The sequence below is a fragment of the Melospiza melodia genome, chromosome 2, assembly GCF_035770615.1.
Source record: "Melospiza melodia melodia isolate bMelMel2 chromosome 2, bMelMel2.pri, whole genome shotgun sequence".
NCBI lineage: Eukaryota > Metazoa > Chordata > Aves > Passeriformes > Passerellidae > Melospiza > Melospiza melodia.
In genome coordinates this window covers 81239544-81253050 of record NC_086195.1, presented here as the reverse complement: position 1 = coordinate 81253050, position 13507 = coordinate 81239544, and the positions used below count along the sequence as shown (strand labels likewise).

General features: G+C 34.6%; 1 protein-coding gene across 4 annotated transcripts in view; it reads right to left on the bottom strand.

Moving 5' to 3' along the window:
• The window catches only part of SGCG (sarcoglycan gamma), a 106042-nt gene that overhangs the window by 53371 nt on the left and 39164 nt on the right, over window positions 1-13507 (bottom strand). For 2 of the 4 annotated variants that reach the window (XM_063149035.1, XM_063149034.1), the window contains one exon: window positions 700-897. In XM_063149035.1, coding sequence (XP_063005105.1) covers window positions 700-894 — 195 coding nt within the window. In that variant the 5' untranslated portion in view covers window positions 895-897. The remainder of the gene's footprint in view (window positions 1-699; window positions 898-13507) is intronic. The other 2 variants (XM_063149036.1, XM_063149037.1) reach the window with 1 other exon arrangement.

The window sequence follows — 13507 nt, the reverse complement described above, 5'->3', positions numbered from 1 at the left end:
ATCATCTGTGTATCACAACTGCATGTTAGGAGCAAATTAGCTTAGCTTCAATATTCACTGATGCATTTTATTACATCCTGACTAAAGTCGTATCTTGCAGACTTCTGAAACATACCCTTTAATCTACTACATGCAAAATTCCATTATAAATATTAAAATATATATATGACAGTGGAAAGTTATTAAATTTATTTCTGAATTATGTAGCTGCTGGGCCTCAAGCATGAAGTACTGATAATTGCCTCCAAGCTGTAATTAATTGGGCAAATAAATTGTTAAATTTTAGATGCTGATAAATAGGAGAAATAAGCTAAAAAACCACAGCCGCTGTCAGCAATATTTTAACTAAGGAATTCTGTATGAGATAAAATTACAGCAAACACATTTATAAACTATCAACTAAACAGAGATTATGAGACAAAAGCAAAATACATTCTCATAGAATGGTTAGAATTCACTGCAATCTAAAGCATCAACAACCTCAGTATTTCAAAAATTATTACTAATACAGAAATTATATATGGGGAAGTATAAAGATAGATTTTTCTAACATACTTTCAGCCAAAGTACAAATCACAATTGAGAAGAAAGAAAAAAGAACTATCCATTACCTACAGAGAAGCTGGTTTACATACAAAATAAGTGAAGGGTGAGGCAGGGAAGAGCAGTCAGGAATGGAAAATTAAAGAGGACACTTACTGGGGAAAACCACATCACTTTAAGAATCCAAATTGTCAAAGAAAAATTCACAACTAGGATGATAAGCAGGAGGAGAACAAACAGGTAGAGACAACGCTTTCTCCAGCCGTAAATTCCAATTTTGTAGACATATTCATTCTTCGGCCTCTCTAGGCTTGTGCCTGGTGTCGTTGTCATGTACTGTTCACGTACCATCTGCTATGTAAAGAAAAAAAAAAAGAAAGGGAACTGCTTAGTTGCTTAATTTAAGTGACAATATTTATATAAAACTCCAAGGAAAATATAAAGATATAATTGTAATAGCTAGGAACTAGAAACTTTATGAAGTTTTACCTGGAAAGCATTTTTATTCTGCTCTTTTCAACTTACATCTTAGTTTTTGATACACTCAACGTGATGTTTTAATATATGAACTGCATTAACTGCTATTTTCAGGAGTCTTAAATTTATTTCATCCTATAAAGAATGGCAAAACTTTCCTCCCATTTGTCATAATATTCTAATTCTCCCATCATAAAATATTTCATGGCATCATATCATAATCTACAGCTCACAAGTATGTATCAGTTGGAATGCCAATACATATTAGGCTTCAGAGTATGTATGTAAAGAAATTAAATTATTCTTTATGATGTACAGGAAATAATGATTTCTCAATTAATCAGATACTCATATTTAAAGATATATCAACATCAAAAACACTGCCTACAGGGTTTAAACAACTTGACTTTATACTATAGCTCTTAAAGAAGCATTGTTTCACTTTATACTATAGTTCTTAAAGAAGCATTGTTTGAATTTAAAGGAATCTTACAAGGTTGCATTTCCTTAAAAGATGAGAATATTCACTAACTTCCACATTTACAGCACAGAGACCAGCAACAATTTGAACCATTCATTAAAGCTTACAATTTTGGCCAAAAGAATGAAAACTCAGCAGCTGAAGCTGCTTATCAAGAACAACAGTAGGCGATATGTGTCTCATTTACACTGAGCAAAAAAAGCAAAAAAGCTCTAACCCTATCATGGATGTCAGAAACAAAATAGGTATTGCAAAGTCAAGCCCTTCCCATGAGCCAGATATGTCCACAGGCATCTTACATCCAAAAACTGCTCCACTTTCCTATAACATAATGCTCACAAATGAGAGTGCCTTCAGAAAGGTTTCACACAAGGTCTACTCTCAATTTTGAATTTCCTCCCATCAATGAGATCACCATGCTCTGCTCACATAGCTTTCAAAACATGATCAAAAGACACCCCTGCCTCTGTTAAGTTTCCTGCAGAGCCACCCTGTGTCTGTAACATGCTTGTGGCTCTCAGTTCTAACCCTTGTCTTTAGAAAGATGTCATCTTTTGTTCCTTTAGCTTCCTAGCAAGACAGAGAATGCCATATAAGTTTACAATTGAACAGAAGCCTATGCATTAGCCCCTAGCATATATGCAGCAGTCATCTTATTTCTGCACTTCCACCAAAAGAAATTAATTTCTTGTTTATTTATATTCGAAAATGAGACCAAATAACTGGCAGTTCATAATGTAATTTTGCTTACAGACATTATGGTAAAATATTTTTTTTTCTGCTATCAGTGTCAGTTGCTCATACACTGTGTATATAAATATTTTCATTGCTGAAAACAGTATAGCAATTTATTACTGAGGAATTATAGGTTCTGAAATAAATTGGCTTAATCTTAGTGCAAAACATTTACAAGATTTACAAGATGTTTCTTAATATTTAACAGATGAACTATGTTTAAAAATATCAGATTGTGTATTTTAGTTCTGTATATTACTCAAGCACATAGTACTCATTATAGAATGCTGTTTAAATGTAAGTTAATACTATGTCTTTTCTGTTTTCTACCTAATTATTGTATAGTAAATCATACAGAGGTTGCCCCTTATCTGAAATCTCTGTTACCATGTGCTGCCATAAGATATTGGGACATTTATACATACAACGGGTTTCATAAGATGATTAGACAAACCTTCACCCTTACTTCCACACAAATTTCTTCTCAACACATAACTTACAGAACAGGATGCAGTAACTCTTATCTGGTAACAACCAGAGACAAACTTTGAGAAATAAGCTGTGCAGTTCTTGCCCATGAGGAGTACACCTATGTCCTTGTTCTGGCTGGGACATGGTTAACATTTGCAGTAGGCAGGATAGGCATGGCTAGGACTCTGAGGTTATCCTGCACAGCTTCCTGCCATGTGCAGGGGGTGGTGGGGAAGAAGGAAAGGGGAGAAGGGATCCCTCCTGGTCCTGCTGGGCGTGGGTGAGTGGCTGGGGTGCTGCTGGTTTCTGTGTGGTGAGCATTCACACGTGAATTTGTTTGCATCTCTTCTACGCCCCCTTCACTAGGCAGACTGCTTTGCCTGTTCCTTGTGCTGCTGTTCCTACGCCTGCAAGGTAAATTTTGCAGTAGAGACGATTTGCAGAAGAGTTAATTAACTGTAACATTTTCACGGTCTTATGCAGCATCATTACAGTGGTCTCTGAGCTTGGAATTCATCTCACAACGTTAGATATGAACAATTTAGCCCTGAATATCTGAGCCAGTCAACCTGGACTCCCTTTATGGTCAATGGAGATAGGTCTCCCTGCTGGGAATTAGTTATCTGACTCCTGTTAGATGTGAATTTTAGATATTGAATGGACTGCTTAACTTCTCTCCTTCAAAAGAGAAAGAAAGAGAGCCTGTGATGACTTTCTCATATGTGTATGCCTATATGTTGTAGACATTTCTACCAGAATGATTTCCAAAGCATGTAATTTCACAACAAGATAGGATTTTTCTGATTCCTGTTCTTCTCTGTTCCATTTTTACTCTTTTGTAAAATGTTTACTTAGTGAGTTTAGTGTTTTATACATAATGTATTATGTACTGCTGTTTAATGAGGTGAGGTCAAAATCCATTATGTATTTCAGCAAAAAGCCTATGAGTTTTGTGATTGTTTTCAGCCCTTCAGAAATTCCACAGGGGACATCTCCCAGCACAGCATTGTTCCCTGCATGGATTAGTTTATCCTGACAGAAAACAGTTCTGTTGTTTCTGAGCATTATTAATACTGCCAAAAATTGCTTTGGTCATAGTAAATAGGCAGTGCTTGCCTAGACAACTGAAGGCTTTGAGAAGGATTAAGTTTTTCTCCCTTACATAATTTTTCATGATTTTTAAGAGATTTAGTGTCCTACTATTACATAATTACAGTGGAAATTCTTTCAGAACTGATCCTGTTGGACTGTTTATTTTGGGAGAATCAACTTTCCATATTACTAACTTGTATGTTCACGAGCTAAATGCACATAGGAAAATAATCTCCGACCTGTCTGGAGAAGTCAGAAAGAAATCTTTTTGTAAGTCTGGGATGTTTTAGAAAAGTGGGCTGAAAGGAAAGCCTTAGATAGGCAGACCTGATAGTTGTGTTGTGAAGTCAGCCAAGATCCAAGATAGATTCATAGAACAACAGGTATTTAGTTCTATGATGAGAAATTTGATTTGTAAGTGGAATAACCATGAAACTGGTCGTGTAGGAGCATTCTAAACAGGCAGCAAGAAGGAAGTGGTGACTTAGACACCGGATGTACACAAGTTAGTTGTGCAGGGAGAAGCAAGAAACCTGCAGAATGCACGACTTTGGTAAATATTATCTTTTCTCTGTTAACTATTTTACAAGGAAGCAGCACACACTGAGTAAGAGTAAGAAATACTGGCAAGCCATAGTGCAGATAAAATGGCAATTGAGTTTCAGAATGAAAATTCTTACATCTTTCAAATGGGCCATGAAAATGTCTTATTTGCATCAGATCAGCAGTACCACAATAAAAAAGCTACTACAAATAAACTACTTAATTGGAAGTGGAATTTCTTGGTGTTTCTATTCAGTGACCAACACAATCAGCACATTCCCTATGGATTTTTGTAGATTTGGCCATAATTCATGGGACTGAGTTCTATCACGATAGTTTGTTATTTAGAAGTATTTTCTAATTGTCAACATCTATTTTACAGGGTTCCATTAAAATCCAATTACTTCTTGGCTATTCGCTGATTTAAACCAGATACTGAATGCTAATTAGCTGCCAAAAGATTTTTCACAGATTTTTAATGATAGGTCAAACTTGTAAACAACCAGTAACACTGCAGATTTTTGACCTCATGAGATTTCCCATGTGTTCAGACATCGTATGTGTTGCATGTAAGGCATGAAATTCATGCCTGCAATAATACATATAAGATGCCCATGAAAGACCTGTATGCTCTTCACACTTTTAAGTGTCCCCTAAAAATATATAATAATGACAGAACATTTCCCTGGCTATAATGCACCTTCTTTGATATAAAACTTAGAAACTGTTCTCAGTCATTTGAGTGATTCTGAAGTTCAGGAGATTTTTATATTAATATTAATTATGAAAGACGTTGAAAAACTGTCTATCACAAATGTTACTGTTGGACTGAGGTTAGTTTGGGCACCAAGTTCAAAACCTCTTCTGACAGCTCTGAAATATTCACTTAAGACACCTATGTTTTTAAAAAGTAATTTGAAAACTTATCCTTTAGCCTGCTTAGGAAAGCAAGCCGGAATAAAAGCATGATATTTTTACTATTTTCAGAAATGACTTATCTGTAGGAAATACTGAAGACAGTATTGAAAAAATTCAATTAAAATAAGTAATCTCAGTATATTCCAAATGTAAAAACATATTTTCATTGTTTTTGTTCAAAAATGGCTGTTATTTTCATTTAAATAAAACTCCCCTTTACATATAGCTCTGGACTGTGTTACTCAAGTACTTTGTCATGTTGTCATAAAGCAACTGATAAGAACATGCAATTAGAAAATAATTTAAATTCAGAACTACTTAGCTGGTAAATACTCATAACCAGTGGTCATTCCATTAACCGTTATGTAATTATTAGCATTTATATTTTCAGCAAAAAGCTTAACATTCAATAAACTCTTTTCAAACTGGAGTTCAGAAGAACTGGCGAGGTTTCATCATGAAATTTGCACCACTGGTGCTTGTACTATGCACGTTCTTCTTCACAAACAGTCATCAGTACATCTACTCTTTCCTCTTGTTCTGGTTTTGGCCAGCACAAGGTTAATTTTTTGCAGCAGCTGGAAGGAGATATTATTGAAGTGGTGTGTCCAGGACCCTGATGTTTTTCTATACCCCAGCAGGTCATTGCCAGGGGTGGGGGAGAAGGGACTGGCTTCTGAGGAAAAGTGCATTCCTTTCAGTGGAAAAACACATGTTTGGGAAGAACTGATTGGTATTTTTTTATTGTTGCAGGCTTTCCATGCAAGTAATTTCTTTGTGCTATATTTTCTCTTGTTAATGTTGTTGCTTTTACTGTTCCTTTTCTTATCTTATTGCTGTTTCCAGCAAACAGTTCTTATCTCATCCCATGATCCTTGCCTTTTGTGCTTCCAGTTGGAGGGAAGGGGGAGCAAATGGCGGCATGGTTTTAATAGGAATACTGAATTGGAGGACACCCATCATCCCTAAACCATGACACCACTTTACATAAAGTATATTCATTCACATGCAAGAAAATTCACAAAGGGTGTGGGCATGAAAAAGATGATAGTGCTAAACAAAAACAGTACAGTGAAAAGACCATTTCAATATCTTTAAATTCTTGTGCCATTGTATACAAACTGAAAACTGAAATTAAACAACCTGTCAGCAAAGGCAAGTGAAAACTACTTTTACAATCAGCATATGGTATCTTCATGGAATATTACGCTCATTTTTTGTGTGTGTTGTTTTGGGCTAAGTGGGTATTATTATAGTATGAACATCAGAAGTACACCAAGGTTTCACACTTTAGTGCATTCAGGCATACACATTTTGTCCTTGTGAACACAGAAGCAGACCAATGATTAACCAACAGCAAAGAGATGCTGTTGGAGTATCTTCCTGAAAGATGAAAGACTGTTTAGGCAATCCTGTCGTTCAGAGAAAAAAATGAGAAACCTTTGGAATCTATACAGAAAAGCTTTCAAAAAAAAAAAAAAAACAGAAATACAGGGAAAAATCAAACTCTCATGATTAGGTGAAAATTTTATAATTACTTTCAGCCCTTCCATCACATTGTATTTAATCTTGCCCAATCTTGCTTTGTTGAAATTTTTGTGTTATCTAGCATATTTCAATTTGAATTGTAAACTAGTGTCATCAGCTGAAAAGAGCTGGATCCCTGCAGTGTGATTTGTGGAAACCAGTGATGAAACTTCTATGGCCTAGTTAACTGTTGCATACCCTGCAATGCACATTAGCATAATAACCATGACATGGTCACAATTAACAGCTTTGCACATTTTAAAGTAGAGCTGAAAGGCAGTCCCTGACAGCACAAGATTATATAAATATTAATGACATAATCATTAATATTATGTAAATATAAGCATATTGCCATTAGAACATATTATTAATATTAATATAATATGCTATATAAAATATTTTGTCTAATATGTGTACTGTTGAATCTCATTTACAGTAATTTTTTTAAAACCTTGTTTTCTATCTTTCAATTATATTTATTTTCCTCCTTTAAAAATTCAAAAAATATTATTCAAATAAGAAAAAAAATAAAATCATGTTACTCCCACCAGAATTAAAAACCCACAGAGAAGAAGAGAGAAAAGAGCAGTCTGTACAGCCATTGTTTTCACTTAACAATTAAAGACTGAGAATCATTAATGGTGTTAAGATCATTTGTTTCCTTACTTACTATTCTTTGTGAAATGAACTTTCATAGTTTCAGTGTGTAAAACCCTGTTTTGTCCTTTGAATGTCATTCTGTGTTTTTCAATAGAGTTTATTACCACAAAGACATTTTAAAACATCAAACTTGTAACAGGTAACTAATCTGTTCTTACTAGTACAGTTTTTATTGTCCAACCCCTTTGAGAAGACGATATCTCACAGGCCTTGAGTAGTGGATAAAAAAGTGATAGTGAACAATTTGCTTTAATTAACCTAATTGTGAAATAAATTTTGCCCTCTACAGTCCAATACACTTTTCCCCTGTAGCAGCTGCTCTTCAACACAATTTATTTTTTCCTTGAAGGACTGCAAGTACACCAGATACATAATGTACTGCCATGAATATCAGAACAGAAATCATTGCAGTCTTCTGGCTGTGAGGTTTCTCTTTCTGAAGCACAAGCCAGAGTTGATTAATTCCCCTAGATCCCTCTTTTTCTTTAATTGTGCATTTAAGAAAGTGTTTCTAACTAGGCTAGGTATGAACTTTACCTGCCTGTGTTTGTATGGGCCAGTCTTTAAACAAGTACCATGAGCTCTGTAGCACCAGCTCAGGTAGAAGAAAGGAAAATATTAATGTGCAAGGAATGCTGAGAACCATCTTATGGAAAGGCTAGGAGAATCAGTCTTCTTTGTCTCCTTATGGTTTAATAAAAATCCTGTCTTTATGAAAAATAAGAACCATGAGCATTTAATCTCCTTATAAAGGGCTTTCTCACTAAGAAGGACAAAATAAACACATAGGGACATCTTGGGGATTTAATGAATTTTCCTAATTTATAAAATGATAGTTTCAAAGAATTATAAAATTACTTAAAACTGCATCCTCTCTTATTCTGATCATTTGATCCTTCCAGGTGTCAAAGGGCCTTTCTTCAGGTGAAAGTGGAAGGTTTCCCTTAGAGTTGTCATTCCTTGCAAGTAATAAAGGTTTACAAAGCAATCCACGCATAATCTGACACTTCAAGGAGAGAAATGAAGAGAAGGTGGCTGTCAAATTTACAGAACTTTTGCTATAATCTACCACAGGTAGTTTTTCTTCACTAGCATTTTAGTTCTTTCATTCAGTGACAGCTAAATTATTTCCTTATTCAGAAGCGATGTGCACATTACACTGTACGCAGATAAAGCTTTTCCATTCAGTCCTCGTTATAGCTAATTACTGTAAAAGTCTGGCATTGAATTCTGAAGGTGATTAGCAAGTAACTTGGTGACCAAAATTTTGAATAAAACATCAAATTACAGAATTTTTTAAAATTTCAAATACACAAAATCTAATACCAAACAAGGACATGATGGCTACAGACTACAGTATATAAGTTATCTTACGTGATCTATCCCAGATTTCCAATACTTTACTATTACTAAAAAAATGAAGTCAGGCAAGACAAAAATCAGTTGACATAGGAAGTTAAAACATCCCAATTAAAACCACATATTCACTCAGACCAAGACTTAGCAACATTTTGCTGTATATCTGCCTACCCAAGGAAGTCAATCATATTTAAGGAAATTACTATGATTATAAAATCCCTCTGTGGATAACAAGAATGCCATGTGTTATACAATTTCAAATCATCTTCTTAGAGAAATCTTATTGCTTTTATAAAAGGGGATAATTCCTCATTTGAAATATAAAATATTTTATCAGCTTGTACAGGGGAAGTGAACTGTTTTACATCACGAAGTTGCTCTACACGGCCATATAAAAAAAATGTATGTTTTAACTTAGATTTGCATGTAGGGCACAAAAGATGTCATTATAACTGAAAAAAAACCCCCAGATTGTGCACTGATAGTTACAGATTAATTTTTCTTAATTCCCTGCTATAGCCTTTTCATCAACAACTACAAATGGTAAATTATTTGAAATTTCTAGCAAAGATAAAACCTATTGTGCTTGTAAGAAATATATTTCTGTTTTGTATTAGAAATTTGAAGACTGGCAAATGAAGACACTTAATGAAATCCATATTTTTACTCTTCATACCCTATTTTTATACCACAAGCTCTTGTCCCTGCAAAAGCAATACATTCAGACCTGTAGAAAGTGCTGGACAGAAAATAACATGTGAATCTGCTGTTCATTTCCAAGGCTGCTCTGTTTAATATACAATTGAGAATGCAATTGTATTCTCAATTGTATATTAAACTCTCTACTGTCCTCCAGAGAAAAACTCTTTCACTTAGATTTACAATATCATTGGAAAGTCCAGGAAATCACAGCACTCGAGAGACAGCTACAGAAAATACATGGTTTTTAAGACATTGCCTTTGTTCTTTAAGAAAAACTCTTTCTCACATTGCATTACAATGGGCTATGGAGATGTTCACAACACCTTTGGAAATTCTAAGCTTATTGGAAATGATTCTATTCAATCGCTACACCTTAAAACATTCTTCCCCAACTGATTGCAAACATCTGATAGTTTCTGTTTGCTTACTTTTTCATTTACTTATTCATAAGAGACTCTTCCTTTACAATCCCTTTATAATCATTTCTAAACACAACAAAGGTTGCATTTTGGCTTAAACTGATATTATTGCTCTTTTGTTTATTCAAACGACGAAGATAGGGATAATCTGCCTGGGAGTATTCTCTGACAATGACAAAATTCTTCCTGTATAAATATAAAAATTAATAGGAACTGCATAATATTTGAAGATTTACGTGTGTTTCTCATCACAATGCTACTCTGTACTCAAGCTCTTGGAAAAATGGACAGTGGGGATATATTGTAGTAGTAAGGCTAAAACCATGCAGTTAGCAATACCTAAATATATTGGAAGTTATTGGGGCTGAAAATTAAGATGAAGCCATGTCTGGTGCTATCTTGCTTCTTTTACCAGACAGGTAAAACTTTTTGCCTTCTGAATATGAATAACATCCGGACCTGATGACAGAAATTGTATTGATCTGTCCCAAAATATCTCCTAATGATTTTTTTATCATCTGGGACATTTCTTCAGAGCCATCTTCCAGTCCAGAATAAAAAGGTGTACAGAGACATTTCCCAGACCTCCTCAGTGGGGAACATTGATGTTAACTCCTTGAGGATTTTCTTTTGGTATCTTTATTCAGCCACTCAAAATACAAATCTTCAGTGTATACCCAGTACTCAAATACATAGTATTGATATTCAAAACCAAATACAAGTCAATTAAAAAAAACCCCTGGCCCACAAAGGAATTGAATGAAGACTTCTGACTGCACAAACACAGTCTTTGTAAAGTATGAGGTTAGACAGATCCAGAATCAATCACCAAAAATTTTATTTACTGTATTTAATAATTTTTAATACCAATGGTAAATCATTGTTAAAAGTTATCCAACTCTGCACATCTTCTGTGTAGGAAGATATTCAAGTCTACCTCTCTGGCTGTTTTGCTAAAATCCATGGAGGAAAAAAAAAAATCACTATCAGTACAGTGATTCACGTTTGTCTAGGTACATACAAAGTCATTCAGGAAGTACCACAGAGCAGAGTTTCTGTCTCCACAGTCTAAATACTAATTTAACACCTACCAAAGTTGACTTGTGATACCTCAGAGCATCCCAACACAGGAATTCTTAGACGTTACAAAAAGACACAAGACATGAGGGACTGGTCTTCACTATCTCTGATCATGAAGCAGGTCACACGTGGTACTTGAACATATAGGACATCTTTTATGAACACAGCAATAATATTCTGAAACAAGTTCAGGATTTGTGTTGGGAGGTAACTGTTTCATCTGGGAGAGTGCTGAGAAAGGGCAAACTCAAAGCCCAGTTTGTGCTCATCACTTAAATCAGCAACAAACATGAAACTAAAGTTAGTAGCAAAGTACAGAGGGAATAAAAAGAGACTAGGGTACAGGACTTGTGTGTGTTTGCTATTGCTTTCAATTGTGTCAAAAAATCCTTTAAAAGCAGCAAAGAAAGAGTGAAAGCTTAATTAACACTTTGTACTGTAACCAGAAGTAGTGATGAGGCCTAATTCTGTACAGATGTGTATGTTTGGTCAAGCACCCACATCAACACAGTAATCTTGTTATCCTTGCTCTATCCATGTGCTTTATAAAAATTTCCTGAGCCAAACATAACACACATCAGTACTAGGTAGCTTCAATTGTGTATTCTGACCCAGTAGATATTATCCACATGCCAACAGAATGTACCACAGCAGAGTTTTCCTCTAATGAGGCTATTATCTCACAAGACACTTTCAGTAAACTTGAAAAAATACTTAATTACCTTGAAAAACTATATGCTTTTATTTTATCATACTCAAATTTGACTGCACAGTCAAAGAAGATAGCGGGGGGAGTGGGGTGGGCAGCATCTTTGAGGTAAACAACAGCCAACAGTAAATTGAATTCTTTCTGTTTTAAACAACAACAACAAGAAACCAAAAAAACCAAAGAAGAAAATTCAACCAGAACGAAGTATCAATAGACAGCAACCATTTGTAGACTAACACTTTATACAGCTTTTACAAACAGATTACACTTAAAAATAAAATTTCTTTTCTTGCAAGGGTGAAACATTTGATAAATAGGAGTATTTATCTGGCATATTACTTATTTGGAAATAACATCTAAGAACTCAAGTCATCAATTCAAACTTGTATTATAACGGGTCAACAGTACTACTCTTAACCGAGGTGATTAAACAGAATTCCAGCTACTTTAGATTGGTTTTCATGCTTCTGGGTGTCATGGACATTAAGAGAAGTTTATTTGAGTATCTGACAAAATGGATACATCCCATACTCTTTGTATTGCCATTTAAATTGTTACTCTAAATCATGTTTGTTTGCTCTGTATTGTTACCGTAAGACTTGGATGCTCTAAATTACATTTAATTCCTCCTTTATCATCAGTGTACAGTCTCATAAGAAAAGACAGAACTACAAAGTTTTACTTTCACACACACTGAAGTTAAACTTTGCAGACAGGATCTGGCAGCTAGTCAGTTTGAGTTGCAGCAAAAACCAGGAAAATCTGTGTACAAAATTTCATTTCTTAAGCACCATTAAATGCAAATAAGAATTGTTTTGTGTCCTTCAATTTTTTCTTCACTGGAGACAACACCAGAAATCTCAAAACACTTGTAGGCATAATTTTTTTAAAAAAAATTGTTGTCATTTGTCATGCTTTTTGTTGCATTTAGAAGTGTGACACAGTGACCAGAATTGCAAAGCTAACTTGGGAAGTAATGGGAAAATAATCTTTGTTGGGGTCATTGAAAACGCATCAAAAGACCTGAAATTCCAAGTAAATGTGAAGAAAATTAAAGTAATCCCCGTGATGGAGGCAAATAATGAAAGAATTTCTGGTGTCATAATATTGTATGCATATTTACCAGACAAAGAATAAATTTAGATACTTTTAAATCAAGCAGTTGCGCATTTTTCTGTTTAAAATTTTTTGTTTTATTTTCAATGTGTGTGATAGAAGAGCTTTCCTATCATACCACAATGATTACCAGCAGCAAGGCCAAAATGTATTTTCTAGAAATAATGTTCCTAAAGCAAGTCCTGTTTTAGAGAGCTTTTAGCAAAAGCTCTTTAACACTATCCTCAATGTTGTTTGCAGGAAAAGTATTTCATGTTGTCAGAGCTGGGAAGAGGTGAGAGTGAAAGCAAATAGCTCCATTTAAGTACATAAAGACATACATATTGACATAACTTTTTCCTTTTTCCTTGTCTTGCTGCTGCTTTTATGAAAGCACTACTGTAGTAGAATGCTGTTACCTCTTGAGAAGTATACTTCCAGTTCATTTAATAGACTTCAACACAATTACAAAATAACTCCCTTTTGTGATGCTTTCCTGTGTTGGCTGTGGAGCTCGAAAAGCAGAAAAGCAGTTTATTTAGCTTTGGTAAATCTTGGTAAATGATTTCAGGTAGTAAATAGAGTCTGTGAAGCTTTTTTTTTTTTTTTTTTTTTTTTGAAAATTGAAATAAAAATAGACAAAAGGAGGAATAGAACTAGATGTAAACTAGATGTAGAGGCTAGAGATGAAAATTA